Source organism: Sprattus sprattus (genome assembly GCF_963457725.1).
Source record: "Sprattus sprattus genome assembly, chromosome: 12".
NCBI classification, from domain to species: domain Eukaryota; kingdom Metazoa; phylum Chordata; class Actinopteri; order Clupeiformes; family Clupeidae; genus Sprattus; species Sprattus sprattus.
Window position 1 is genome coordinate 15,739,771 of NC_137910.1, and position 27,090 is coordinate 15,766,860.

A 27,090-nucleotide genomic window follows, 5' to 3' on the forward strand; every position below is an offset into this window, starting at 1 on the left:
CATCCATCCGCTGGTTTCACTATATGGTAACTGGACTGCATTTATATAGCTCTTTTCTACTCTAAGAGCTTTACACTCAAAGTGCTTTACACATTAATGCCTCAGACATCTACCCATTCATACACCGATGGCAGAGGCTACCATCTAAGTTCCCACCCTGCGCATTGGCAGCGGTTTCATTCAGGTTCAGGGGTACAGTGTACAGTGACACTTCAACACTTGGTGAGGAGGAGTCGGGATCGAACTAGCAACTCTTCTACTCCTCTGCCCCTGCAAAACTAAGCATGGGGTGGATCAGTGATGGTTTGGGCTGATTCCCTAAACCCACTTGAAAAGGAGGTGGGGAGGAGGTGCAGAGTGGCTGGTTTGAGACCGATGGGGGTGGTCGGTTTGTCATTAAATATCAGTCTTCACCATGCAAAGACATATGTAGTTACTTAACGGAGTTTGGTAAACTGTAGTTGTGAATATGAGACTCTCCTGCTCTCAAATCAGGACCAAGCAGAGAAGAGCCTGTCCTGCTTTGATTCCCGCCCACACAGTGTCGAATAGACGCTTCCTCGCGTGTGTGAGTTTTGACACTAAAATTACACCATAAGGTTTGGACAGTAAATTAGATGGAGAGAGGAGGTGAGGAGTGGGCCCGGGAAAACGACAGCAGGTCAGATACGAACCTGTGTCCCCGTGGGCATTCAAGCTTGTATATGGTCAGTGCTACTGCTTGTGCCTCAGTGACCCCCTATAATTTTAAGACGATCCTGTATTCGCGGTAAAAGTAGGCCCTGTACCATACTAAGAAATGTGGTCTATTATCATAAAACCTGTTGTTTCAGTTTATATATGTATACAAAGACAGGTTAACATAAAAACACCAATCAAGAAAATCAAGCTAAAAAGAAAGAATTAGACCTTGCCTGAGCTAAAACAAGGATGGATAACAGAAGTCTGTGGGCAGCAAAGGAGAGAAGGACAAGAGGGTTCAGGAGCCAAGCTTCGAAGTTCAGTAAAACTTAACAGTTTGTAGTTAGCATATTCAATATCATTAACAAGTTTGATGTAAGTATATTCTATATCATTAACTGGTTTGTAGTAAGCATATTCAATATCATTAAACACTTCGTATTAAGCATATTCAATATCATTACACAGTTTGTATTAAGCATATTCTGTTTTGATTCAGCCTTGTCCCTAAAAACCTCCACGGGATCAGTTGAACTCTCCAATATCTTGTTCTCTCTGGTTGTCCAAAAGAGCACTTTTCTTCATGGAGAGAGAGAGAGAGAGAGAGATAGAGGGAGAGAGATGAGGGGGAGAGAGAGAGACTGAGAAATGGAAGACAGAGAGGAGGATTGAATGAGTGTTATGTTGAAGATGAGAAGGAGGGGAGGAGTGAAACAGAGCACCTGTCTGAACACTTCAGTTGCTCTCCTCATCTGGGATAGAGGTTAGAGAGAAGGAGTGATGGAAGGAAGAGAGGGATGAGGAAGAAAGATGGAAGAAGAGAGAGATGTAACAAGGGAGAGAGAGACTGAGAGGAGAGAGGGGGATGAGGGAGAGATGGAAGGAGAAGAGGTTTGATTGTCAAGCTGAATATGGAAAGGATGAGAAAAAAAAGGGAAACAGAAAAATAATACTTGCCAGGATTGGTCAGCTGGTCCCCTGTTCATCTGGGGTAGAGGAGTATATAAATCGAGAGAAAGAGAGGATGAGAGATGGGGGGGGGGGGGGGGAGAGAGTTAGAGAGAGAGAGAGAGGATGAGAGAGGATGAGAGATAGGGGGAGGGGAGGGGAAAGAGTTCCTGTCAGAATCTGTTTCTCTCCTCCTCATCTCGTACTTTTCATCCTTAGGCGGAAGAAGAAACAGATGATATACCAGCTTTACATGCTTTTGTGTGTGTGTGTGTGTGTGTGTGTGTGTGTGTGTGTGAGTGTCTGCCTTAGTATATCTGTGTGTGTTTGCGTGTGTGTGTGTGTGTGTGTGAGAGAGAGAGTGTGTGCGTGTGTGTGTGTGCGCCTCCCTTTCCCTATTTAAGACTCACATACATGCAGGCGCACACCCACAAACACATGCACGCACACACATTCATACTTGCTTAAACACACACAAGCACGCACGCACACAAACACACACTCAATCAAACACACACACTAATGTAAATGCACAGTCATACATGTGCCAGTGCACAAATGCTAGAAAATCACTCTCGCTAAAAAGTAACATCTGAAAGAGGTAATGATCCTGAATTGTATGTTTGAGATTATGAGTTTGTGAATTTGTGCATATGTGCATACAGCCACCTGTGAATACGGTTCAGCATTCATGAATCATAGGGCAGGGTTGGACCACACTGTGTGTGGTGTGTGTGTGTGTGTGTGTGTGTGTGTGTGTGTGTGTGTGTGTGTGTGTGTGTGTGTGTGTGTGTGAGTCGTATGTATAAACCCTGTGCTTGTGTGTATGATGGCTGGTGAGATCATGGAGTGAGGGCGCCCCCCAGTGTCGGTTTCAGCACACTGCGTTATCTCTTACTGCATTCTGAAATTGGGTGTTATCATATTCACATAGTGTGTGTGTTTTTGGCAGTATGGGTATGAGAGTTTATTATTGTCAAACTGAAATGCTAGGTTACAACATTCTTACATATTTGTTCTCTTCCCTCTTTCTTTATGTGTTTGTATGTGTCTGTGTCTGTGTGTGTGTGTGTGTGTGTGTGTAGTTTGTGTTCTGCCGTGACTGTAAGGAGGAGTACCATGAAGGAGCGTGTCGGCAACAGTTGGCCCCGGCAACAGGGATCACACCTCAGGTCATTTCAGTTCTTTGATTCTCACAGACACACACACACACACACACACACACACACACACACACACACACACACACACACACACACACACACACACACACACACACACACACATACATACACACACATTCACATACAGTAGATACACACTCATTTAAACAGGCAAACACTCATTCACACAGTTACAGTTATTTACTCAGACACTGAATCATTCATACATACATGTGCATGCACACTAGAGCATGGATCGGCCAATTTTTCTGTCCGAGCCCGACCCGGTCCGACAGAGTAGTAACCGAGCCCGGACCGAGTCCGACAGCCTTTCAAATATTTTCGAACCGAGCCCGACGGAATCAATTTCTCAACTGCTCATACTAATGCCACATTTACGTACATTCACGTACGGTCAGAAACAGACAGTAGGAAAGGTTAACAAACAAATAGCCTACACATTACATATGCTATGCCTAAATAGCTCTCACGTTGTATCTTACACCAAAGGAGGCACAACAGACAAGACTAACCATTGTCAATCTTTTCTTTTCATGAAAAATGTAAGTGCACGCCAACATTCGTTTTAAAACTTTCTACATATTCCATCAATGTTTAATCCATTGTGCTGTGGAGAAAGAGGATTGCATCAATCATATTTCATTAAAACGTCACACTTCTTACATTGGACATATCCAACAGCCTAATTAGAATCCGCATCGACTTCTAATCAGAAATATATCCATGTAGTAGATTTTGTTTAGTATGGTTTTTAATTTCCTCCGTGATGCCATTTTCTCTTTAATTTCCTCCGTGATGCCATTTTGCCACGTAAAATCGTGTTGTCACAGCTTGGAAAAAAACTAATTCCCGCCACGGGAAGAAGGCTTATCCTAAGTTTTGGGAAAGTTCACTTTCTACATGAACTAGTTCAGTTCTTAGTTCACAAATTTGAAAATGAACTAGCTCAGTTCATAGTTCATAATTCAAAATTTTGAACTAAGTTCACAGCTCCAAAACTAGTTCAGTTCTTTTTTTCAGTATGTTGCGAGCCATAATTTTTCTAAATATTTATCTGTCTGCATTACCGCTCTTGGCCTCTACACAATTTCGGCGCTATTACTCTCACCAGGCATAGACAGTTAAAGAAAGAACACGCAGAGAAAACAAGTTCATGAACTTTCCTTCAATGAACGGGTTCAGACGCATCACTGGTTATCCTAAATGTGATTTATTTTATTCTCAAAAACGAACTTGTGCATCATGTGAAGCAGACACTTGACTTCACTATGTATTAAGATATTTTAAATATGGAATGTTCAATGTCTTATCGCACTGATGTGTCCAATCCCAACCCAAGCCCGAGTATATTATCTGAATATTTGGGTTAGGGTTAGGGTTCGGATCCAGACGGGCTCGGGACGGGTATCCATTAGGGATGCAACGGTTTTCGGTATTTTATCGAACCGTTCGGTTCGCCCTGTTCGGTTCGGTTGACCCAGGTGAACCGCGATATTACGGTATGGGTGACATTAAACTTTTAATTTAATATGTGGCTATAATGAATGCACGCATGTATTGGGCGATAGCATGACTGCTTGGGACCCAGCAGGGGATGAGTTCTGCGCTCCACAACCATGCAACAACCAATCAGAATTGTACTGACTTTCCCAAGAGCCAATCAGCGCTCTGAATGCAGACGCTGGAGATTCATGTGAGGAGAAACGAAACTTTCCCTGTTGCAGCACGATCATGGCGAGTCAACCAGAAACGGAGAAAAGAAAATTTGAAGAGGCACCGTCATCTTACAAATCAGCTGTATGGGAACATTTTGGGTTCAGTGTGGAGTATGATGACAAAGGGAAAAAGATCGTCAGCAAGCAAAGCACGGTGTGCAGGCATTGCTTTCCTACGATCGCCTACTCCACAGGTACATCCAACATGTTGAGCCACTTGCCCCGCCATCACCCGGCTGTAACTCTTAAGTGGCAGCACGGTTTGTCGCCGAAAACACAACCATCCATTGCTGCAGCATTTCAGCAACAATATGCTTATAATTCCGAAAAACACAAGGCAATAACCAACTCAATGGACGTCTTCATAGGGAAAGACATGCAGCCCTATTCAGTAGTTTTAGGCACGGGATTCCGTCACATGATAAAGACCATTGACATTGATCCTCGTTTTAATATCCCCTCCCGCACGCATTTCAGCAGCAAAATAATTCCAGAACTGTACGAAGTGACTAGGAGAGAGAAGGTTTGTTCTGTTGTTCTTTAAGGGTGTATTTATAACAGTTAAGTATTTTCTAGGGTTTAAGTGTGTGAATGACAATGTTTGTTGTTTGAGTTTATTGAATAATGTCAATGTTTACATTTCACATTACTTTACAGTATACTGCACTTTACTATATTTAATATTGCCTGTTTTTGACAGAAGGCCAGAATAGTGTTCCTTGTTTAAAATACATTTTGTGATTTTACTTAATATGTGCCCTTTTTACATTTAATTGCATCTTGCATTGTCTCTGCAAGTGTGAGTAGAAGCACCTTGTTGACTTGAAATAGAAAAGACAAATATAACCTAATGCGTGTTAGCGGCAGGATAATATTGATATATCGAAACCGAACCGTAACCGTGGCCCAAAAACCGTGATACAAACCGAACCGTGGCCACACTGTACCGTTGCATCCCTAGTATCCATCCTCTAATGCACACACACACACACACACAGACACACACAGACACACACACACACACACACACACACTCACACACACACAGCCTGAGAAGAGGTTTATTATGATGATGGTGATAATGATGATCCTGACCACGACAGTGATGGTTCAGGTAATGCAGATGTCCATTGTGAATAATAACAGTATCCGGGTCATATTCTAACCTGTGAGATCCAAGGTTAATGTGTTTAAGGGTCAATGGTCAACTCTCCCTTCCTAGAAAGCCTTGTGTGTGTGTGTGTGCGTGCATGGCCGCGGGTGTGTGTGTGCGTTCGTGCGTGCGTCTGCGTGTGTGTGTGAACACCTTTTATATTAGGGTTCATAAAGAGACACTGCACTAACTGACACAGACTTGTGGCTTCTCTTGTGCTCCAGCCTTGGCTACTTCCTGTGTAGTGTGAATAGCTTAGGGTAAGGGCTGTAACAGGCCTAGACTTGTGCCGTGTCTTCAGATCTGATGTTTTCAGATAGATGCCAGGTCTACTCCAGTCTTTACAACTGTCTGGGCTAGATTATTTTGTTAGGTGTATGTCATCAGCCCTTTCTAGAAAGCCCTCTGTGTCTGTGTGTGTGTGTGTGTGTGTGTGTGTGTGTGTGTGTGTGTGTGTGTGTGTGTGTGTGTGTGTGTGTGTGTGTGTGTGTGTGTGTGTGTGTGTGTGTGTGTGTGTGTGTGTGTGGGCAACTAAATTACAGTTTCAACAGTAACAGGTACAGGCTTGTAGAGTCATCTGCTGTCATGGATGTTCAGTAAACAGGTATTCCAATCAGTGCAATCACTGTCAGCCATTCTAAGGGTGCGTTTGTGAAAGTCTTTTCCGTAGACGTGGTCAGTTGCTTGATTGATGGAGGACCATGGAGGAGATGGTTGGCCTGTGCTGATGGATATGGGTGGTGGAGATGGTTGGCCTGTGCTGATGGCTATGGGAGGTGGAGATGGTTGGCCTGTGCTGATGGCTATGGGAGGTGGAGATGATAGCCATGTCGAGGTCACAGTACGTGATGGACACCATATACCCATGTTGAGCTCACAGTATGTGACGGACACTATACATAGTATGTGACGGACACTATATTCCTAGCCTGGATACCAGACCGAACCCCGCCCACAACATTTGAGGTCTGGAAGTTCGGTCTGGCACGGCTCCATTGGGGAGAAATTATCAGATCTCAGAAAACTGATCTAACCAATGAAATTGTCAAGGCGGGCTTTATACGATGATGGACAGATGATCAACCAAAGCTTGAGTTGAATTAACAGTAGATTCGAAATCGTACCAAGATGGCGGCGTCTCGGGAGCCTGTTAGTGGGAAATATTTTATGTGAATTAAGCTATCTACACAACCTTTTTATGTCTACATTGACTCGGTTAGTTGTGTATGTGCTACATGAATGTTGCAGAGAATTGTAGGTCTCAACTGAAGCTCAAGACCATTATTGTTAGGTTACTGCTAACGCTTAGACCAAAAGTCCTCTGAAACACATAGTAGCTACCTAGCCTCTCTGCTAATAAGTATAACATGAGCATGCATATCTCACATAAATTGACAGCGCATTCATTTTGAAAGAGGAACAGAGAAACGCGATCAAGGCATTTCTCGATCGAAAAGATGTTTTTGCCGTCCTTCCTACAGGATCTGGTAAAAGTTTAATGTATCAGATGGTCATACTACGTTGCTCTGATTGGTTCTAGGTATCCAATTGAGCGAAGAGGCATTTTTTCCCTGGTTCGTTGAAAGACGCCCCATAATCACAGCTCAATTGAGCAGTATCAGACTCATATTCTGACTAGATTTATGAGTATGACATCGTCAGGCTACTTTATACCCATCCTGAGCTCAAAGTATGTGACGGACACTATACATACTATGTGACGGACACTATATACCCATCCTGAGCTCATAGTATATGACGGACACTAGATACCCATGTTGATGATGGTGATGATGATAATGATGGTGTTGTTGATGGTGATGATGATGATGGTGATGATGAATATGATGGTGATGATGATGATGATTGCTCCACCTCAGGGTTATGTGGTGGATGGGGAGGCGGCTCTGCGTGCCCGCTGGGATCAGGACTCTCAGCAGACCATAGAGGAGACCACACGCCCCTGCCCCAGATGCAAGGTCCCCATAGAAAAGAACGGTACTGTGTGAGCCTTCTTGCTCTCCGTAGTTCTGTGCTGGGCTCAGTGGCCTAAAACACTTGTGTTAACCCACTTGAGTCCACAACAAAAAACACACACATGCATGTGCATGCAGACACATACACATACACACACACAAGCATGTGCATGCAGACACACACACACACACACACACACACACACACACATACTAACATACATACACACACCATCTTCTACTTACAGGTCTGTGGGTATAGCCTGACAGGGGACGAATTGCTACTGTGTACAGAAGCCCTATTCATAATGTACATATCTTTGATTATTTTTCATGATTCAACTGAAATTTGTAATGTTATCTGTCATGCTATGGCCTTTTATGTGTGGATGTGTGGAGGTTATTCATATTAATGAATGTACTGTTCACATGAATCTGGCCTTTGATCCTTGTGTAAGCTCCTTTAGACTGCTGCATAACGCCACTGATACATGCCAGCTTCACTTTGAGTCAGCGTGGCTTGGCATTCGGAAATGGTGTAACAGACTGAACTAGCGAGCTAGTTAAGAAAGCTAACCAGCTAGTAGGCTCTCCAGCCACTTGTCTTTATATCAGAACTGTCATTCTGTTACAGCACAGGATTACACAATTAACGTACTTAGAGCAACAACAATTCCAAAAAAGGCCCTCCAAGCTTTTCTTTTTAACAAATTAAACGACCGAACGACGCCATAGCCCTGCAATTTTCAAACCCCTCAGACACAGCAACAAACAATCTGATTGGCCGCTGCTGGCGAAATTCGCTCCCCATTTTCATAAGATTAAACTTTCCCCCACTTGTTTTGCTCACCCAATTCGCTCATCTACATCACAGTCGCCTGCCTCCAACAGAAATTAATGGAATACAGAACTTCGCTTTGCTGGCATGTATCAGTACCGTAACCGTATTACGGTATGGTCATACATGCACACGCACATGCACACACACACACACACACACACACACAGATAGACCAAGTGAGAAAGAAAAGTAAAAGGCTAAATATGGTATTGATAACAGATTATTGTCCTTATGAGTCATCAAGAGAGAGCACAGACAGTAAAGCACAAAAACTAAAACAAACAAAAAAACAAACACACACACAGACATCTGGTAACGACAGTGCTGTTTCCTGGTCAGAGGCAAAGAGCCTCCTCACACTCTGTTGCACACAAACTCTCTCTCACACACACACACACACACACACACACACACACACACACACACACACACTGTGGTCCAACCCTACCCTACAATTCATGAATGTTGAACCGTATTCACAGGTGGCTGTATGCACATGGTGTGGCAGTTAAACATACCCAAACACACAGACATGCACACAGACACACACACACAGACACACTTACGCACACACATGCACACACACACACACACACACACAGTCTCTCTCACATAATTGTAATGTTCCTGTTTGTTGTCCTTACAGGTGGCTGTATGCACATGGTGTGCCCGCGGGCCCAGTGTAAGTTTGAGTGGTGTTGGCTCTGCCGCGTGGAGTGGAACAGGGAGTGCATGGGCAACCACTGGTTCGGATGAGACGCCATCCACAGAGCAGCGCATCAGAAGACAACCCATCTGACCCGTCCTGGCTCTGTCCTGGCTCTGTCCTGGCTCTGTCCTGGCTCTGATTTATCCTAGTTATATCCTAGTTCTAGCCCTGTTCTTGCCCACCTCTGGCGCTGATCCACTAGATCTGGACAAGATCAGGTCCAGGTCCGGTTCCAGTCACATTTTGTCAGAAAATAAACCTGCTTGAAGTCACGACAAAGTCCCCACAAAGTACACGGAACGAACAAACACATGACAATTATACAAGTGACAACTCAGAAAGACAACGGATGGCTAATTTATTTCTGAAGCACATTTAAAAACGTGAATCATGGGAGCTGTAATGAGTGTGAATCATGGGAACGTGCCGTTGTCTCTGGTGTGTTCTTTAAGATGCTGTAAACTAAGAGTCGTAAAAGAGGGACACTTGATCCTTGACCCTTGTTTAGTTTTTATGTAGACAAATAAAGTCTTTAATTTGCATATCTGAGTCTTTAATTTGCATATCTGATGTTATCTGGGTTTATCTCCCTATCTGACTGTGTGTTTTTATCTTTGGGGGGGGGTGGGGGGACTGTCGGTGCATCTGTATAGAACATGTCAGAACATGACTTCAGCAGTACAACATACGCGTGTGTTCGTGTGTGTTAATCAGTAACCTTTTCTCCTTAGTGGAGCAATATGTAGATGGGACACAAAGCGTTTAAAATCATCACTGCTTTCCAAATTCACTATACTGGAGAGTGTTATCTCCCCCTCCCCAGACATGCCCTCACCTGTGTCAAGCAAAGCCAGTGAGGGCTGGTCAGGTGCTGCTGATACGAGAGGCAGAGGGCTGAGAGGATGAGCTAGAGAGAGGAGGAGGAGGAGGAGGAGAAGAGAGTGCAGGTATGACTGGTACATCATGTTTCAGAGTCCACACTAGAATCTGAGGGTGACCCCTCTTTTGCAGTTATTTCCCCTAACCTCTGAAACTTGGGCCCTAAACTCTGCAACTTTGGACCCTACACTCTAGAATTTCAGAGCTGTTTCCTCTTTTGGTACTTTTAAGTGTTTTTTAGCACGTTTGTGCTTGTTTATCAATCATTTCCTCATATATTTTATCAAACATAAATCGATATTTTTTGTTTTACTGAATCGTTTATTATTATACTTATCCTGTAAAGCCCCTTAGACTCAGGAAGGTGCTATAACCACTCAGACAGGTGACATAACCACTCAGGCAGGTGCTATAACCACTCAGGCAGGTGCTATAACCACACAGGCAGGTGCTATAACCACACAGGAAGGTGCTATAACCAGACAGGAAGGTGACATAACCACTCACGAAGGTGCTATAACCACTCAGGAAGGTGCTATAACCACTCAGACAGGTGCTATAACCACTCAGACAGGTGCTATAACCACTCAGACAGGTGCTATAACCACTCAGGCAGGTGATATAACGACTCATGCAGGTGCTATAACCACTCAGGCAGATGCTATAACCACCCCGGAAGGTGCTATAACCACTCATGCCGGTGATATAACTGCTGTTTCCCTTACGGGCCCTAGATGAGTCGTGTCCAACCTGCCCGCTGACTCTTGCCGTGTCCCTCAGACTGCTACTGCTGACTGACACTCTGGCCCTGCTCTGTGGGGCCTCCCCTTTAAGCTCTGTGTGTGTGTGTGTGTGTGTGTGTGTGTGTGTGTGTGTGTGTGTGTGTGTGTGTGTGTGTGTGTGTGTGTTTGTGTGTGTGTGTGTGTGTGTGTGTGTGTGTGTGTGTGTGTGTGAGAGAGAGAGAGAGAGAGAAAGAGAGAGACAGAGCTTTTTCTGTTTGTATCTGAGAAACTTTATGTATGGTTGATTGACTGCAAGCGGGCGTGTGAGTGAGAGAGAGACAGAGAGCTTTTTTCTGTTTGTTTCTGAGAAACTTGTCAGTGGGGTAGGGTTTGTGTGTACATCTTATGTGACTGATATCTGAGAATAGAACTCTCAGGCTGTGTGTGTAAATGTTTGCTATATATTATTTGTAACCAGCTCAAAGTGCGTGTGCATGACTATATGCATCTATATTGATTAGATCACAATAACAAACATCTGAAGTCCCTCCATAGTTCCATTCCCATGATCTTCCCATGAAGGCCCCATAAACAGCCCATCTGATTCCCCTGGCCAAACACGAAGGCCTCCCCTCCCAGGTGCAGTTAAACAGTCACCAGGGCAGATAGCAGGACTGATGGGCTGTTCCACGCTAAGATAAGTTAGATGGAGGGTTCAGTAACCGGGTCAAGTGCTTTACTGCTTAAGTTGTTGTCCCTTTTACGGCAGTGTGTGCCTGAACAACCCAACGCGAATGTGACGCAAACGTGACTTCCGTATAAGACTGAAGGAGACGACGATGCCTGAGCGTCTTGTGGTTTTCTCTGTTTACTTCACGTCATCTGTTGAAGACTCTTGGTGTTTGATTCACGTCATCTTGTGAAGACTCTTGGTGTTTAATACGTCGTCAGGTGAAGACTCTTGGTGTTTGAGTCGGTAAGAACCATAGGGGTTGCTCATCGCTGTGTCTGTCTCTCTCTCTCTGTCTGTTTATAACTCTTTCCCCCTGCTTTGTCTTTCTTTCACTTCTCCTCCTTTTCCATCTCTCTCTCTCTCTTTCTCTCTCTCTTTTTCTCTAACTCTCTGTCTCTCTAGCTCTCAGTTCAGTTCGATTCTCTCTGTGCCTCTTTTCATCTTTCTCTCTCTCTCTCTCTCTCTCTCTCCCCCCCCCACCCTCAGGTGTCAGCAGTATTTCTATGCTAGTGGGTGTCCCTGGTTAGTTTGTTTTGCAGCCGCAGTGACTAAAGGTTAGCTCTGGTGCACATTGTAGTCTCACAATAGGCTCTGTTTCGGCTTACGGTGCAACTCAGTGCTACCGATTGTGAGGCCGGCCTGCACCGCGTCAGTGGTGTCCACTACCCCCCGCAGTGAGTGTATGTGGCCTCTTCCTGTGGAAACACAGCAGTGTATACAAGTGCAGAGGCTTTATGTGTTTGTGTTTGGGTGTTGAGTGTGTAGATGAGTTGGTCTAAGTTTCATCTGATGGTGCGGCAGTGGGCTGGGTGACTGTGGCTGGGGATGCTAGTCGTCTAACTGGTGTGGATGCTAGCTGCGCTAGTGGTGTTGATGCAGGCTTGGTGACTGTGGTGACTGCTAGCTGTGTAGCAGTGTGAGAGTAGAGCGGCTAGCCCTGTGGAGCTTTAGTTTAGTGCTGCTAAGCTGCTTGTAGTTAAGGGGCCGTTTGGTGCTGAGGGCAACCTGGGAGAACCGGAGGATGCGGAGACATCGGCGCGTGAGTCCCACCGGGAAGGATAACCCGGTTCTAGAGATGACTGACGGACCTCTTGGTCCGGTGAGTATGGCACACTTTTTTAATTATATTTTTCCTCATATTTTACCAGAAATCATCCTTAAACCTTTGATGCAGGTACCAGTGAATGCCCTGTGGAGGGTTTTTTTCTGTATGTTCCAAAAGGCTCTGATATCTCAGATGTGAATGTGTGTGAGAAGTCATTCATCATTTCTTTCTCTGTGCAAAAATGTGTGTGTGTGTGTGTGTGCATGTGTGACTACAGGTGCCACATCATTCTCTCAGTACACAGGTTTCCAGGACAACGGTGTCCAGTGCGGTTCGGATGGCAGCCCAGTGGGCCTCCTACACCTGTAGCCGCTGGAAAAGAGCCGCACAGAAGTGTGTTAGGAAAAAACCCACAGGTACACACACACGCTGTCTCTCTCTCACACACACACACTCTCTCTGTCTCTCTCTCCCTCTCTCTCACACACACACACACACACACACACACACACACACACATCTTCATGATCTTCAAGTTGAACAATTTGTAAATGCTTGTGATGGTGGAGGTGATGATATGCTGCTCTGGGGAGTTTTTCACAGGTTTGTGTTAGCAAAAGACTAAGGGTTAAGTTGGGGTTAAAGTGTGTGTGTGATAGGATGACAACTGTGATGATATATAGGTTGTGTTTTGAGTGACTAGGTGTTTCATGGTGTGTAATAGTGTGTGTAACCTTCCACACGTCCAGTTGGGAGGAGGCATCAGTGAAGATAATGCTAAGGCTGTGTGAAAGTGTGTGTAATGTTCCACATGTCTGCGACAGGAGAATGCATTAGTGGTGATGACAATAGGGCTGTTTTGTGTGTGTGCGTGTGTGCATGTGTGTTTGTGTGTGTGTGAGTATGTGTATGTGTGTAAACGTGTGTATGTGTGCATAATGGGAGAATGTATCGGTGAGGATCATGGTAGGGGTGTGTTAAAGTGTGTATGTGTATGTGTGTGTGTGTGTGTGTGTGTGTGTGTGTGTGTGTGTGTGTGTTGGGAAAATGCATCGTTGAGGATAATGATAAGGGTGTGCTAAAGTGTTTGTGTGTGTGTGTGGTGTCAGGAGAATGCATTGGTGAGAAGTATAAGGGCCTGGCTTGGGACGAGGACACTGTGGACGGATTGGAGCACACACTGCGTCTCAACAAGAACCTCCTGGACCACTTCAGAGTGCTGGCGGCCAGCAACGAGGAGACAGACGTGGTGAGTGAGGGGTCCCATGTTCTCACATGCAAAAAGTTCAGTTGATTTGAATGGGCCACCCCAACGTTCGAAGGTCTGTCATTTCTTTATATTCACTGCTGCGAAAAATGTATGACCACTGTCATTGGCAACAGGTTTTGTGCTTCTAATTCACATCTTTCATATCATTCCGCAAGAACTGTAGTCTGGTCATTAAACGTAACAGAAAATTATTGTTACTTGAATTCATCAAACAATGGGGTTGCTACACAACACCTGAAACTTTAAGTTCTATTTGAGAACAATTTTTTCTTAGCGGAAATCACAAAACGGCAACAAAATCGGGATAATGTTCGGCGGTCATTGTTGAAAAAGAATTCCTTTCAGGACGAAACAAGACCTGTTCGTCCCGTTGCGATTTTTTTTGATAATGACCGCCGGACTATACATTATCCCTTACTTAGAGATCAGTGAGGGTTTATGATCAGTGAGGGTTAGTGACTAGTGAGGGTTAGTGATTATTGAGGGTTAGTGATCATTGAGGGTTAGTGATCAGTGAGGGTTATTGATCAGTGAGTTAGTGATCAGTTAGGGTAAGTGATCAGTGAGGGTTAGTGATCAGTTAGGGTAAGTGATCAGTGAGGGTTAGTGCTTTAGTGATCAGTGAGGGTTAGTGCTTTAGTGATCAGTGAGGGTTAGTGATCATCGAGGGTTAGTGATCATCGAGGGTTAGTGTGTTAGTGATCAGTGAGGGTTAGTGATTTAGGGTTAGTGATCAGTGAGGGTTAATGATCAGTGAGGGTTAGTGCGTAAGTGATCAGTGAGGGTTAGTGATCAGTGAGGGTTAGTGATCAGTGAGGGTTAGTGATCAGTGAGGGTTAGTGATCAGTGAGGGTTAGTGGTCAGTGAGGGTTAGTGGTCAGTGAGGGTGAGGGTTAGTGATCAGTGAGGGTTAGTGGTCAGTGAGGGTTAGTGATCATTGAGGTTTAGTGATCATTGAGGGTTGGTGATCAGTGAGGGTTAGTGATCATTGAGGGTTAGTGCGTTAGTGATCAGTGAGGGTGAGGGTTAGTGATCAGTGAGGTTTAGTGATCAGTGAGGGTTAGTGATCAGTGAGGGTTAGTGCTTTAGTGATCATTGAGGGTTAGTGCATTAGTGATCAGTGAGGGTTAGTGTGTTAGTGATCAGTGAGGGTTAGTACGTTAGTGATCAGTGAGGGTTAGTGATCAGTGAGGGTTAGTGATCAGTGAGGGTTAGTGATCAGTGAGGGTAAGTGATCAGTGAGGGTTAGTGATCAGTGAGGGTTAGTGATCAGTTAGGGTAAGTGATCAGTGAGGGTTAGTGCGTTAGTGATCAGTGAGGGTTAGTGCGTTAGTGATCAGTGAGGTTTAGTGATCAGTGAGGGTTAGTGATCAGTGAGGGTTAGTGCTTTAGTGATCATTGAGGGTTAGTGCGTTAGTGATCAGTGAGGGTTAGTGTGTTAGTGATCAGTGAGGGTTAGTGATCAGTGAGGGTTAGTACGTTAGTGATCAGTGAGGTTTAGTGATCAGTGAGGGTTAGTGATCAGTGAGGGTTAGTGGTCAGTGAGGGTTAGTGATCAGTGAGGGTTAGTGATCAGTGAGGGTTAGTGGTCAGTGAGGGTTAGTGGTCAGTGAGGGTTAGTGATCAGTGAGGGTTAGTGATCAGTGAGGGTTAGTGATCAGTGAGAGTTAGTGATCAGTGAGGGTTAGTACGTTAGTGATCAGTGAGGGTTAGTGTGTTAGTGATCATTGAAGGTTAGTGCGTTAGTGATCAGTGAGGGTTAGTGATCGGTGAGGGTTAGTGCTTTGGTGATCATTGAGTGTTAGTGCGTTAGTGATCAGTGAGGGTAAGTGAGTTAGTGATCATTGAAAGTTAGTGCGTTAGTGATCAGTGAGGGTGCTCTCTGGCTATGGTGCCCATGACTATGGTGTTGGTATGACCCTGTACCCTACATTATTAGATGATGTCCCAGATGGTTCTACAAAGAAGTTTGTTTGCGAATGGTTCTAACAGAAACTGTGTACATGAAGTGTGTGTGTGTGTGTGATTGTGTGTGTTGGAAAGGTGGACCTGCCTTTCCTGAATGGAGTTCTCACAGACGGAGCTGACCCCAACACAGCGGACAAATACGGCCAGACAGTGATGCACGAGGTCAGATCCCCACTCTCCATTATAGGAAATGTAGTTTAGTAGTAGTGTGTTGGTTTTTAGCTATTTTAAATGTTTGAATGAGAGATGTGGTTAGATCATTTATCATACAGTACATATATTTTCAAACCTCTTAGCAACATCCTGTCACCATATAGGTATACAGCCTAAGCATTATGGCCTTACATAATATCTGTCTATATTGACCAAAATAAAACATCTGTCCATAGCCAATGTTGTGCTGTCAGGTCGCTAACGTTGAGGTATGTAATTATATGTACTCTAACATATGTCAGCAATGCTAGCGCAGGCATAGGCGCAAGCGTGGGCGTGTTCATGGACAGATCATCTCAAACCCAAGATAATCAAGAGAAACGGTGTGATACTTGAGTATAGAATAATGAAGGAAAAAAATGAATTTGACACGATCTTAGCAGAAGGCTGCAATATAACAAAATGTGAAAAAAGTGATGGGTCTGAATACTGAATACTGTACATTGTTTGTGTGTGTGTGTGCACTCATTTGTTTGTGTGTGTGTGTTTATGTGGGTCTGCCCATATGTGTGTGTGTGTTTGTGTGCATGCTCATGTGTGTGTGTGTGTCTACCGGTGTGGGCTCGTGCGTGTGCGTGTAGATCTCCCGGGCGTGGAACGTGGATGTGATGCGGTTCTTCCTGGAGAGGGGTTCAGATGTGCAGAGGGCCGATGTGTTTGGGGTCACACCCCTGCACGTGGCTGCCGCACTTGACTACGAGGAGATGGTCCTCTACCTGCTTGAAAAAAGAGGTGTGTGTGTGTGTGTGTGTGTGTGTGTGTGTGTGTGTGTGTGTGTGTGTGTGTGTGTTTGTGTGTGTGTAAGCAGGAAAGCCTAGATTTCTCTTTAGGTTTCTTAGAAAGAGAGCACTCTGTACTCCCTTTGAAAACTGGGGAACAGCTTTAGTGTTTGTAGTTTAGTGTGTATACGCAAACATATCTTGTTGTGTGTGTGTGCATGTGAGTATGTACCTGTATGAGACATTAATGCTTGCATGTTTTGAGACATATAGATCAGAGACAGAGAGCCACGGACATCTCTGACCCTGATGTGTGCTATTGTATGTGTGCGTGTGTTTGTGTGTGCTTGTGTGTGTGTGTGTGTGTGTGTGTGTGCGTGTGTGTCTGTGTCTGTGTCTGTGTCTATGCGTGTCTGTGTGTCTGTGTGTTTGTCTCCTGGAGTAGCGGACATCAGTGCGCTCACACACAGAGACCAGCAGACTCCTCTGCACTTTGCTGCTAAGAATGACGCAGTGGGCGCGCTCAGGATCCTTCTCCAGCACGGGGCTGACATCACCGCCAGAGACTACAAACAGAGGACGCCGCTCCAGCTAGCTGCTAACCTCGGTACAACACTGGTGTGTGTGTGTGTGTGTGTTTCAGAGAGCGAGAGAGAATAATAACAGGCAGAGACCACTAGTGTGTGGGTGTGTATGGGGGTGGGGGGGGTAGAGAATTTATAAACACAGATTAACTTTACAGTCAGTAGTAAGCCTCGGCATACCACTAGTGTGTGTGTGTGTGTGTGTGTGTGTGTGTGTGTGTGTGTGTGCATGTATATGTTTGAATCAGAGAGAGGGGAAAGATAGAAAGTCTATAAACAGAGGATACCCCTATAGCTGTAAGCTAACATTGATATACCATGTATGTGGGTTTATGTGTGTGTCAATGTGTGTGTGTGTGTGTGTGTGTGTGTGTGTGTGTGTGTGTGTGTGTGTATTTTGACCCAGACCGCAGTGAGGCAGCTCGTACCCTGATTGAGCTGGGGGCGGATGCAGGGGTGCAGGACTCTGATGGCCAGCTCTGCATAACCGCCATGATTGGCAAGATGACCCCTGTGGTGAGTGCCAATCAACTGGTTGCTAGGATACGGGTCACTGAATATCAATGAGCTGAATGTATGGGATTATACCAGCTGGTTTCAGTTGTCACTTGTTCATGTCCTACATGGCCTAGAGCACAGGTCAAACATATACATGATGTAAACATGAGGCATATGGTCATGTGAAGGACAGATAAACACCTGTGTCTTTCCCACTAGCCATCCAGGATATCGGTATGTAGTTCCTGGCTGGAACACCTTGCAAAAATGGAAGAAAGCTTTTACAGCATGACATTGCCAGCTTTACTGCCAAATGACACCAGTTAGTTGGCAAGCTTCTATCAGTGTCAACTGGGCTATTGGTGTTGTTTGCAAGGTTTGCATACCTTTTAGGTAGTTAGCGTGCTAGTTTTTGAAACTATTCCTGCTTTAAGTGAGGTTTTTGGCATCAGTATATCATGCCTTCAACTTGAAGGTTTGGAACCAGTATGTGTGGCTTGAAGACTAAGTTCTACCTGAAGTCATATCTTTGAAGGATGAGTTCTGTTTGTACTGGTATATCAAGGCTTAAAAATTAGGTTCTGTTTGGTTCCGCTAGGCCCATCTGGCCCTGAATCAGTTCCATGTGACGGACAGAATGACCCGGCAGCAGTTCTACTACCTCCACCTGCTGGAACCAGAACCGCACTGCAAGAAGAACTCACATTCTCCAGGTACAGCAGAACACTCCCCTGCCTGCCGTTTTGACGCCATTTTAACCAAACTCTCACTAACACGCACAGACTCACACACACACACACACACTTACTTATAACACACAAAAAAACAAGCCAACACACACATGTTAAACAATACAGGCATGAACAGGCTGAGCAAGTCTACATGTTTCTTTCTACGCTGCAGCACAGGCCTCTTATCATAACTGCACTTACAAAGCTCTGAGTTGCACATCGATGTCAAGGCAGCCTAGCTTTTCTGTTCTGCTCACAAATGTTATGTTTTCGGTAGATATGAACACAATCCCAAATATAATGTCTAAATCATTTTTAAATATAATGTTTCAATCATTTTTAGTAAGCATAAAATGTTTAATGGTTAATCATAACGTGTTTAAATATTTTGCCTGTTTGTTTCAGGAACAGTCTGTAGTGAGCCAACATCGCCGGTATGATACTTTGCTAATATGTGATAATCACAACCATTTCTAAGTAATGTACAACTGCAGTAATTATGTTTTATGACAATCGTTTCCTAATTGGAATATGCTCTGTTGCAGTGTTATTTGGTTTGTTATTGTGTGAATAACCCTATATCTGTTTTTCATGTGTTGATAACTGTGTGTGTGTGTGTGTGTGTGTGTGTGTGTGTGTGTGTGTGTGTGTGTGTGTCAGCTGGAGTTTATCGTGCGTCAGGGAAAGCTGGACCTCATTATGCACCCTGTGGTTCTGAAGCTCATCACTGTCAAGTGGGATCTTTACGGCAGGTGGGTACTCTATGACCAGTGAGTACACTACACTAGCTGGGTACACTATGTCTATGGTAGATAGGTACTCTATAGGAGCTGGGTACACTATGTCTATGGTAGGTGGGTACTCTTTAGTAGCTGGGTACACTATCTCTATGGTACCTGGGTACTCTATAGTAGCTGGGTACACTATCTCTATGATACCTGGGTTATCTATAGTAGTTGGGTACACTATCTCTACCATAGCTGGGTACTGTACCTTAGCTGGGCACTAACCCAATAGGTATTTATGGCTGTTCAGTTCCTTACAGCAACTTCAGCATATGTCTTTACCTTAAATTCACTTTGACCCAACCTAACACAGGATCATCCAGTCATCGTGAAGCTTAGGAGTCAATACAGACACTCTCTTGTATGTGTGTGTGTGTGTGTGTGCGTGTGTGTGTGTGTGTGTGTGTGTGTGTGTGTGTGTGTGTGTGATTCCTGGCAGGCTGGGAGCATGGATACTCCTTGTGCTGAACTTCCTCTTCATCCTGGCCTGGACCACAGTGGCCATCTCTGTGTCTGTGGTCAGGGACAAGGGGCGGCCGTACGTCTTCCCAGAGGTGAGCCAAACAAACACACAGACACATGCAGACACAAATCTGAACACTCTGAGGATCTCACACTGCGTGTGTGTGTGTATGTGTGTGTAGGACTGGTGGCGTGTGTTGGTGGTGGTGATCGCTCTGCTGCTGACGGCTCAGGAGGTGTTCCGTGAGGTGCGAGAGGTCCAGGTCTCTCGCCGGAAACTTAAACGATGGCAAAGCTGGAGCATCAGGCGCATCAACGAAGACCTGGCCTGCACACACCCCATGTGGCCTGAGGTACTCACACAATAAACACACACAAACACACACACGCATGCACGTTCACACACAGACACACACATCTCTGTTCAAACTTGTAGTACAGTGTCCCGAGGCACTGGGTGCAAATACTCCATTCAGTAAATAACAGTTAATTAGAGGGTTTCCTGGTGTGTGTGTTTTTTCTCATTAAGAGAGGCATTACATGAGTGATTAGATCGGGTGTGTGTTTTGTTAGTTCTGTTGGTCCTTGTACGAGTTTGTGTATTTGCATGTTGTGTGTGTGTGTTTGTGTGTGTGTGTGTGTGTGTGTGTGTGTGTGTGTGTGTGTGTGTGTGTGTGTGTGTGTGTGTGTGTGTGTGTGTGTGTGTGCCCGTGTGTGTGCTCTAAAATAGGGTTGTTTCTGTATTCACAGGAGAGGCACTACCTGGAGGAGCAGATAAGGTTCATCCGGAAAATGAAGGGCAGTTATGCTCAGGACCTTTGGTAAAAACCCTTCTCACTCCAACCCAGACATCTTATATTGACATCTTAATGAGACATCTTACATAGACATCTTACATAGACATCTTAATGAGACATCTTATAGAGACATCTTATAGAGACATCTTATAGAGACATCTTATAGAGACATCTTATAGATCCGTAAAATCCCAAACCTCTTTCAGAGGCAACCACACACACCTAGACCTATTTATAAGAATGTCAACCACACACACCTGGACCTATTTAAGAGACCGTCAACCACACGCACCTAGACCTATTTAAGAGACCGTCAACCACACACACCTTGACCTATTTAAGAGACTGTCAACCACACACACCTGGACCTATTTAAGAGACTGTCAATCACACACACCCAAACCACTTATGGACACTTGTGTTATCCATACAAACTCATCTTTCAGAGACTGTAACCATGGTGATTTTATCTGTATACTGTATACTGTTACTGTTTTTAATCATGAGAATACCTGATTAGATGATGTATTTCCCATTAGCTAATCACTGGACTCTCTCCGATTGGTTTGTGGTCTACAGGAACATATTTGATTGGCTGGTGTATGTACTGCTGATAGCAGTGCTGGGCCTTCACCTGGCAGACATCTTCCTGGTGTCAGGCTCGCTGCATATGTACAGCTTGAGACTCTTCGCTGTGGTTGTCATCTTCCTCTGGCTGCGGCTGATGAAGCACGTCAGAGCCTTCAGGTAACGTCTGATTGGATACTCAGCCCAGAGGCACAGGCCATTTGATGTATCCACACACACACACACACACACACAAAGAACTGAAGGAACTGTCAGGTACATTTCACTCTTACTGGCAGTATTGAAGCCACATAGCTTGGGTGGATCCACTTTAATTAAACATACACCAAACATTCATACAGCTGTTTTATTTATATGATACACATATTAAACATACACCAAGCATACATATATACAGTTATCTTATTTATATGAAACACAGTTATGATAGTTACCACAGTTTGTTAGGCCAAAGGCAACTCTTCCAAAAAGCTATGCCCAGATATGATGATTCCTAATATTACAAAATATTATTCCGCATATTATAAGATATTATTCCTAATATTAAAAAACCGTCCCTGAAAGAGATATTTTTGTACCATGCTGTTTTTAAACAGCAGGAGCATGATGGGAAGATGGTTTTAATATCCATTTTAAGCAGGCAGATGAATTTTCCTAAACTGCCTCTTTGTTTTGTGCTTCAGTGGATTCACACAACAGTGGCTATCAACCCAAACCCTAGCCAACCAGGGTCTACTTCAAGCTTTGTCAGTAACCATGGCGATGTGTGTGTGTGGTTTTTTTGGGGGGGGTGTGGACGGCCCCAGGCAGGCTGGTGACACCTGCACTGTGTGATAAATTACCTGCTCTCGCATGTCTCGGCCTCACCTCAGGGAGCGCTCCACAGGTGGGCTACCGCCTTCAGCCCACCCGTTACCGTGGCAACGCCTGCTCGATGTCAGCGTTGCCATGGCAGAACAGGAAAGTGAGAGGTGCGCTGGCCATATGACCGATACCGTTAGATAAAGGCACAATAGAGCTGGAACTGGCGGGTCTGTGACTGCAAACGTGTGCTTAGGTATCGGTGGCTGAACATGAGCAACGGTTCCACTTACAGGGTGGAACACTGGTCTAGCCTGCCCATTAACAGAGGTGTATAGCATATGGCTAACAGGCCAAACTCATGGATGGACTTTCTAGGAAATAGAATTGATTGATTGATTGTTGGCTGGTTGGCTATTTACAAAGAGAGATAACAGATGGCTCATAGGGGAAATGAATAGCCAGATTAACAAGGAAAAGATCAGCTGATTTATTGATTAGGTATTTGGCGGGTAATTTATTGTCCTCCATGTTTTCACAAGCGTGTCCATCAGTAGTGTGTGTGTGTGTGTGTGTGTCTGCTTTTAGGGTGATGGGCCCCTTCATCGTGATGTTGGGGAAGATCGTGGGTGATGTCCTGAGGTTCCTCTTCCTGTACGCTGAGATCTACATCCCCTACGCATGCTCTTTCTGGATCATATTTGGAGGTCAGATCTCAAAAATATTGTAGCCTGTGTCTGTGTGAATGTGTTTGTACATGCGTGCGTGTTCACATGTGCATTTCTGTGAGTATATGTGTATACAATATGCATGCATTTGCATGCGTGCGTGAATGCACTCACAGCTTACATGGACAGTCTGTGTGTAATGGTATAAAACATGTCATCATTTTCCTATAGTGTAATCTATGTTTTGATGGGAGAGCCAGGCAGCACACTGTTAATCAGCAGCTTTATGTAAACAGCAGCTTTATGTAACAGCTTAAGGCAGAGGGAGGCTTTTATGAGCAGTGCTGTGAATGATTGGTCAGATCAACAGACTCTTCACGAGTGGCAGGAGTGTGTGTTTACTGTAGCAGTTGGTATATGGACAGGAGGGTCTCCCTGTGTCTCTAAGCTTGAACCTGGAGGGGTAGGGTGATAACAGCTCTCTCGTCACACTTTAACTCCACACCGTCCTCCATGGAGAACTGCTGCCACCATAAGATTCCTTCCAAAGCTTTCTTTCTGTTATGATTATGTACTAGCAGCAAACACTACGGCTATATACAGCACACAGGAAAGATCCAGCTTATGAGTGGTTGGTAGTGGGGAACAGAATCAGGCCCTTGGCTAAACTAGGACCTTGGCTATGCTAGTTCCTTGACCCTGCTAGTTCCTTAGTCATGCTAGTTCATTGGCCCCGCAGTGGAGCAACAGTTGGAACCATGCCTGGGATATGAACCCATGTAGAACCAGCACCAAACATAGTTAGATAAGTTAATGTAATGGTTCTTATACTTAATACTGTAAGGACATGGTACTTACCTTTAGTCATTTATGCTAGAGGAAGGTAGGAGGAGCAATGCTTAGGTCATTGGTTCAATACCTAGGGAGAACACATACTAATGATATACTGTATATTTAGCATGGAACCATCTTCTGAATGCATAAATGTAAATGTGAATGTGATTGTAAACATCTTCCCCAGGCACAGCGGCTGTGCCCAGCATGCAGACGGTGCCGAAGCTCCTCTACAGCCTGTACCGCATCACGCTGGTGGACGAGTACGAGTTTGACGCCATGGTGGCGGTGGACTCCATCATGGCCCACCTGCTGTGCGGCACCTTCCTGGCACTGTCGGCCGTCCTGTGCGTCAACCTGATGATTGCCCTGCTCTCAGACACATTCCAGAGGTACAGGAAGCCAGAGGAGGGCACCGATGAGTCTCAACACACACTTCAGATAAACACTGAGAACACCCTCTCAACACACACTACAGATAAACACTACTCAACATAATAGGTAACTACTCAAATGTAAAGGTTGGTCCTCCATTCTGGTGAAAGATTGTTGATATTTGAGCCAATCCAGCCAATCAATTTACACCCCTCCCCTCAGTGCTCCTGAAGTCATGCATTGATTGGATGGAAAAGTATGTGGCTCACTCCGAGCCATTTTGTTTCTTTCCCATTTTTCAGAGCTTTACAGAGTTTTACAGAGTTTTAGAGGCAGGACAGACAGCTAGTAGCCTGACCAGGGCCAGCTGATGAATTAATCTTTTACCGAGTCCCGTAGGAAGGACGGCAAAAACATATTTTTGATCGACAAATGCATTGCAGAATCTAGCCTACACATCTCAGCTCTGCAGCGGCAGCCATCTTTGTTGAAAACAAATTCAAACCAAGCGGTCTTTGGTGACGTGGTTGATTACGTTACTGTTTATCATCTGTCGATCATCGTATAAAGCCCGCCCTGACAATCTGATTGGTTAGGTCAGTTTTCTGAGATCTGATAATTTCTCCCCAATGGAGCGACGCCAGACCGAACTTCCAGACCTCAAATGTTGTGGGCGGGGCTAAGTTCGCTCTGAGTCCTGTTGTCCTGTCCCAGCATCTGTACCGTACACACACACACACACACACACACACAGCAGAGTCCTGTTGTCCTGTCCCACCATCTGTACCGTACACACACACACACACACACACACACACACACAGCAGAGTCCTGTTGTCCTGTCCCAGCATCTGTACCGTACACACACACACACACACACACACACACACAGCAGAGTCCTGTTGTCCTGTCCCACAATCTGTACCGTACACACACACACACACACACACACACACAGCAGAGTCCTGTTGTCCTGTCCCAGCATCTGTACCGTACACACACACACACACACACACACACACACACAGCAGAGTCCTGTTGTCCTGTCCCACCATCTGTACCGTACACACACACACACACACACACACAGCAGAGTCCTGTTGTCCTGTCCCAGCATCTGTACCGTACACACACACACACACACACACACAGCAGAGTCCTGTTGTCCTGTCCCACCATCTGTACCGTACATACACACACACACACACAGCAGAGTCCTATTGTCCTGTCCAAACGTCTGTACCGTACATACACACACACACACACAGCAGAGTCCTGTTGTCCTGTCCCACCATCTGTACCGTACATACACACACACACACACAGCAGAGTCCTGTTGTCCTGTCCAAACGTCTGTACTTGATTGGCATGCTTGGGTCCTCTGTGTGTGCACTGTTTCTAAGAGAAGCCCCTGAGTGCCCGGAGATGAGCCTTCCACCCAGGCTTCAGGGCAAACACACGCACAGACCCTGTCCTCTGACGTGGAAGTTCTTTGACACCTCATGTAATCTACTAAGTGTCCTAATGACCTGGCTAGATAGGAGTTAAATGGGTTCAATTCAAGGAGAAGCTCCACTAAGGTGGATGTTTCTACAAATATGCTTACATGACAACTCAAAAGCCATATCAGTGGTTTTTGGAGTAGTCTATCCACCCTATCCACCTATGGCAACGCTAACACACGTACACACACTTACACACACACACACACACACACACACACACACACACACACACACACACACACACACACACACACACAGCAGAGTCCAGTCTATCCACCCCTGAATTCTCTCTCCGCCTTCCTATGAAGAGACGTCTCCCTCCTAGGCTGTGTGCATACTAGTTTAGTCATGCATCAGTACATGTGTTTTAAATGTCTGTGTGTGTGTGTTTTTACAGGGTGTATGATAACGCATTAGCAAATGCTGTGATGCAACAGGCTGCCATTGTAGTCCAGGTGGAGGAGTCCATGCCACGCCTTCGCCGTTTCTATGACAACCACTACATCCACCAGCACTGTGCACCTCTGGGGGAGTACTATGATGATGATGTCACCACTGACCGCTTCCAGTATGCTGAGATGAAGAAGATTACCTCACAGATAAAAGTGAGCAAGCAAGGGTCCATCCTATATTTCTTTTGTTTGTTAGATAAAAAAGAAAACATGGTAAAATATGTCAAAAGCGGCGGTTGCCCCTCAGTATAAGAGTGGACATCACAAGTCAAAGTGAGCACTCCACTTCTCAAGGGTGGAGAAGGGGTACAGCTAAAGTACTCATCATATATGTTAGTGTGTGATGCTTCTGTACCAATGGCCACTGATCCCTGTGTGTTGCACTAAAGTGTAAAAAACACACCTATGATCTTAAGTAGGCAAAATGACTTTCTAACCGACATAAGGAATGAGAAATTCAAGAGAAAATCACATTGCTTACCTGTTTGGCATTTCATATAGATTACAGATGACTGACAAGTCAGATAAAAGCTACATGTACTCAATTTCATTCTGGTGTCTATTACAGGATACTCTAGATGAGTTTCTGGAGATCCAAAAAGAGTCGGATCCCTGTGAACCTGAACGACCAGATGACGAGGACATGGGCTCAGGGTTGGTGAAGCCCTCTTCTGATTTCTTTCATTGAATGGCTTTATGGTTTTGTTTTCGGTTGCTGTGAAGTTTCATTGTGCAGCCTCTTAGCTGTAACCACACACTACCATATCAAAATATAAATATGCATGACCATGACCTGATGAAAAAAGCCAACAATTTTCAGCATCTGGCAGTAGTTTATGCATTCCCAGCAACTTAAAATAGCACACTCTGACCATGTTCTGCACCTGCGATCACATCTGCCCCTCCTTCTCAGTCACACACACACACACACACACACACACACACACACACACACTCAAACCCAAAAAATCACATGCATGCAGCATTAAACTATGATCTGTCATGCAGAGTGCTATTCTGTCGGCTGTGTTGTTCAGGTTGAGGCGGCGGTCCTGGGCTGGGAAAGAGGGAAGTCTGCGGCTCACCCAGCGGCAGCAGAGTGTGGAGATGAGCACCCTCAGAACAGACGTCAAGGAGCTGCAGTCACTCCTGCTCCAGCTTGTCCAGTCTCAGCCAGCCCCTAAACCCTGTAGGTCAAAAAATAGGCAAAACAAAGGTTTGTAACACGATTTGGTCTGTGAAAATGATCTTTTG

At 45.0% G+C, this 27,090-nt stretch overlaps 1 protein-coding gene across 1 annotated transcript in view; it reads left to right on the top strand.

Annotated features, from left to right (window-relative positions):
* Positions 1-9,749, top strand: part of prkn (parkin RBR E3 ubiquitin protein ligase) — a 79,574-nt gene extending 69,825 nt beyond the window's left edge. Inside the window, exons 10-12 of the mRNA XM_080848751.1 lie at positions 2,715-2,801; positions 7,562-7,679; positions 9,145-9,749. Of these exons, the coding sequence (XP_080704877.1) occupies positions 2,715-2,801; positions 7,562-7,679; positions 9,145-9,254 (315 nt within the window). The 3' untranslated portion in view covers positions 9,255-9,749. The remainder of the gene's footprint in view (positions 1-2,714; positions 2,802-7,561; positions 7,680-9,144) is intronic.
* The last annotated feature ends 17,341 nt before the right edge of the window (positions 9,750-27,090 follow it).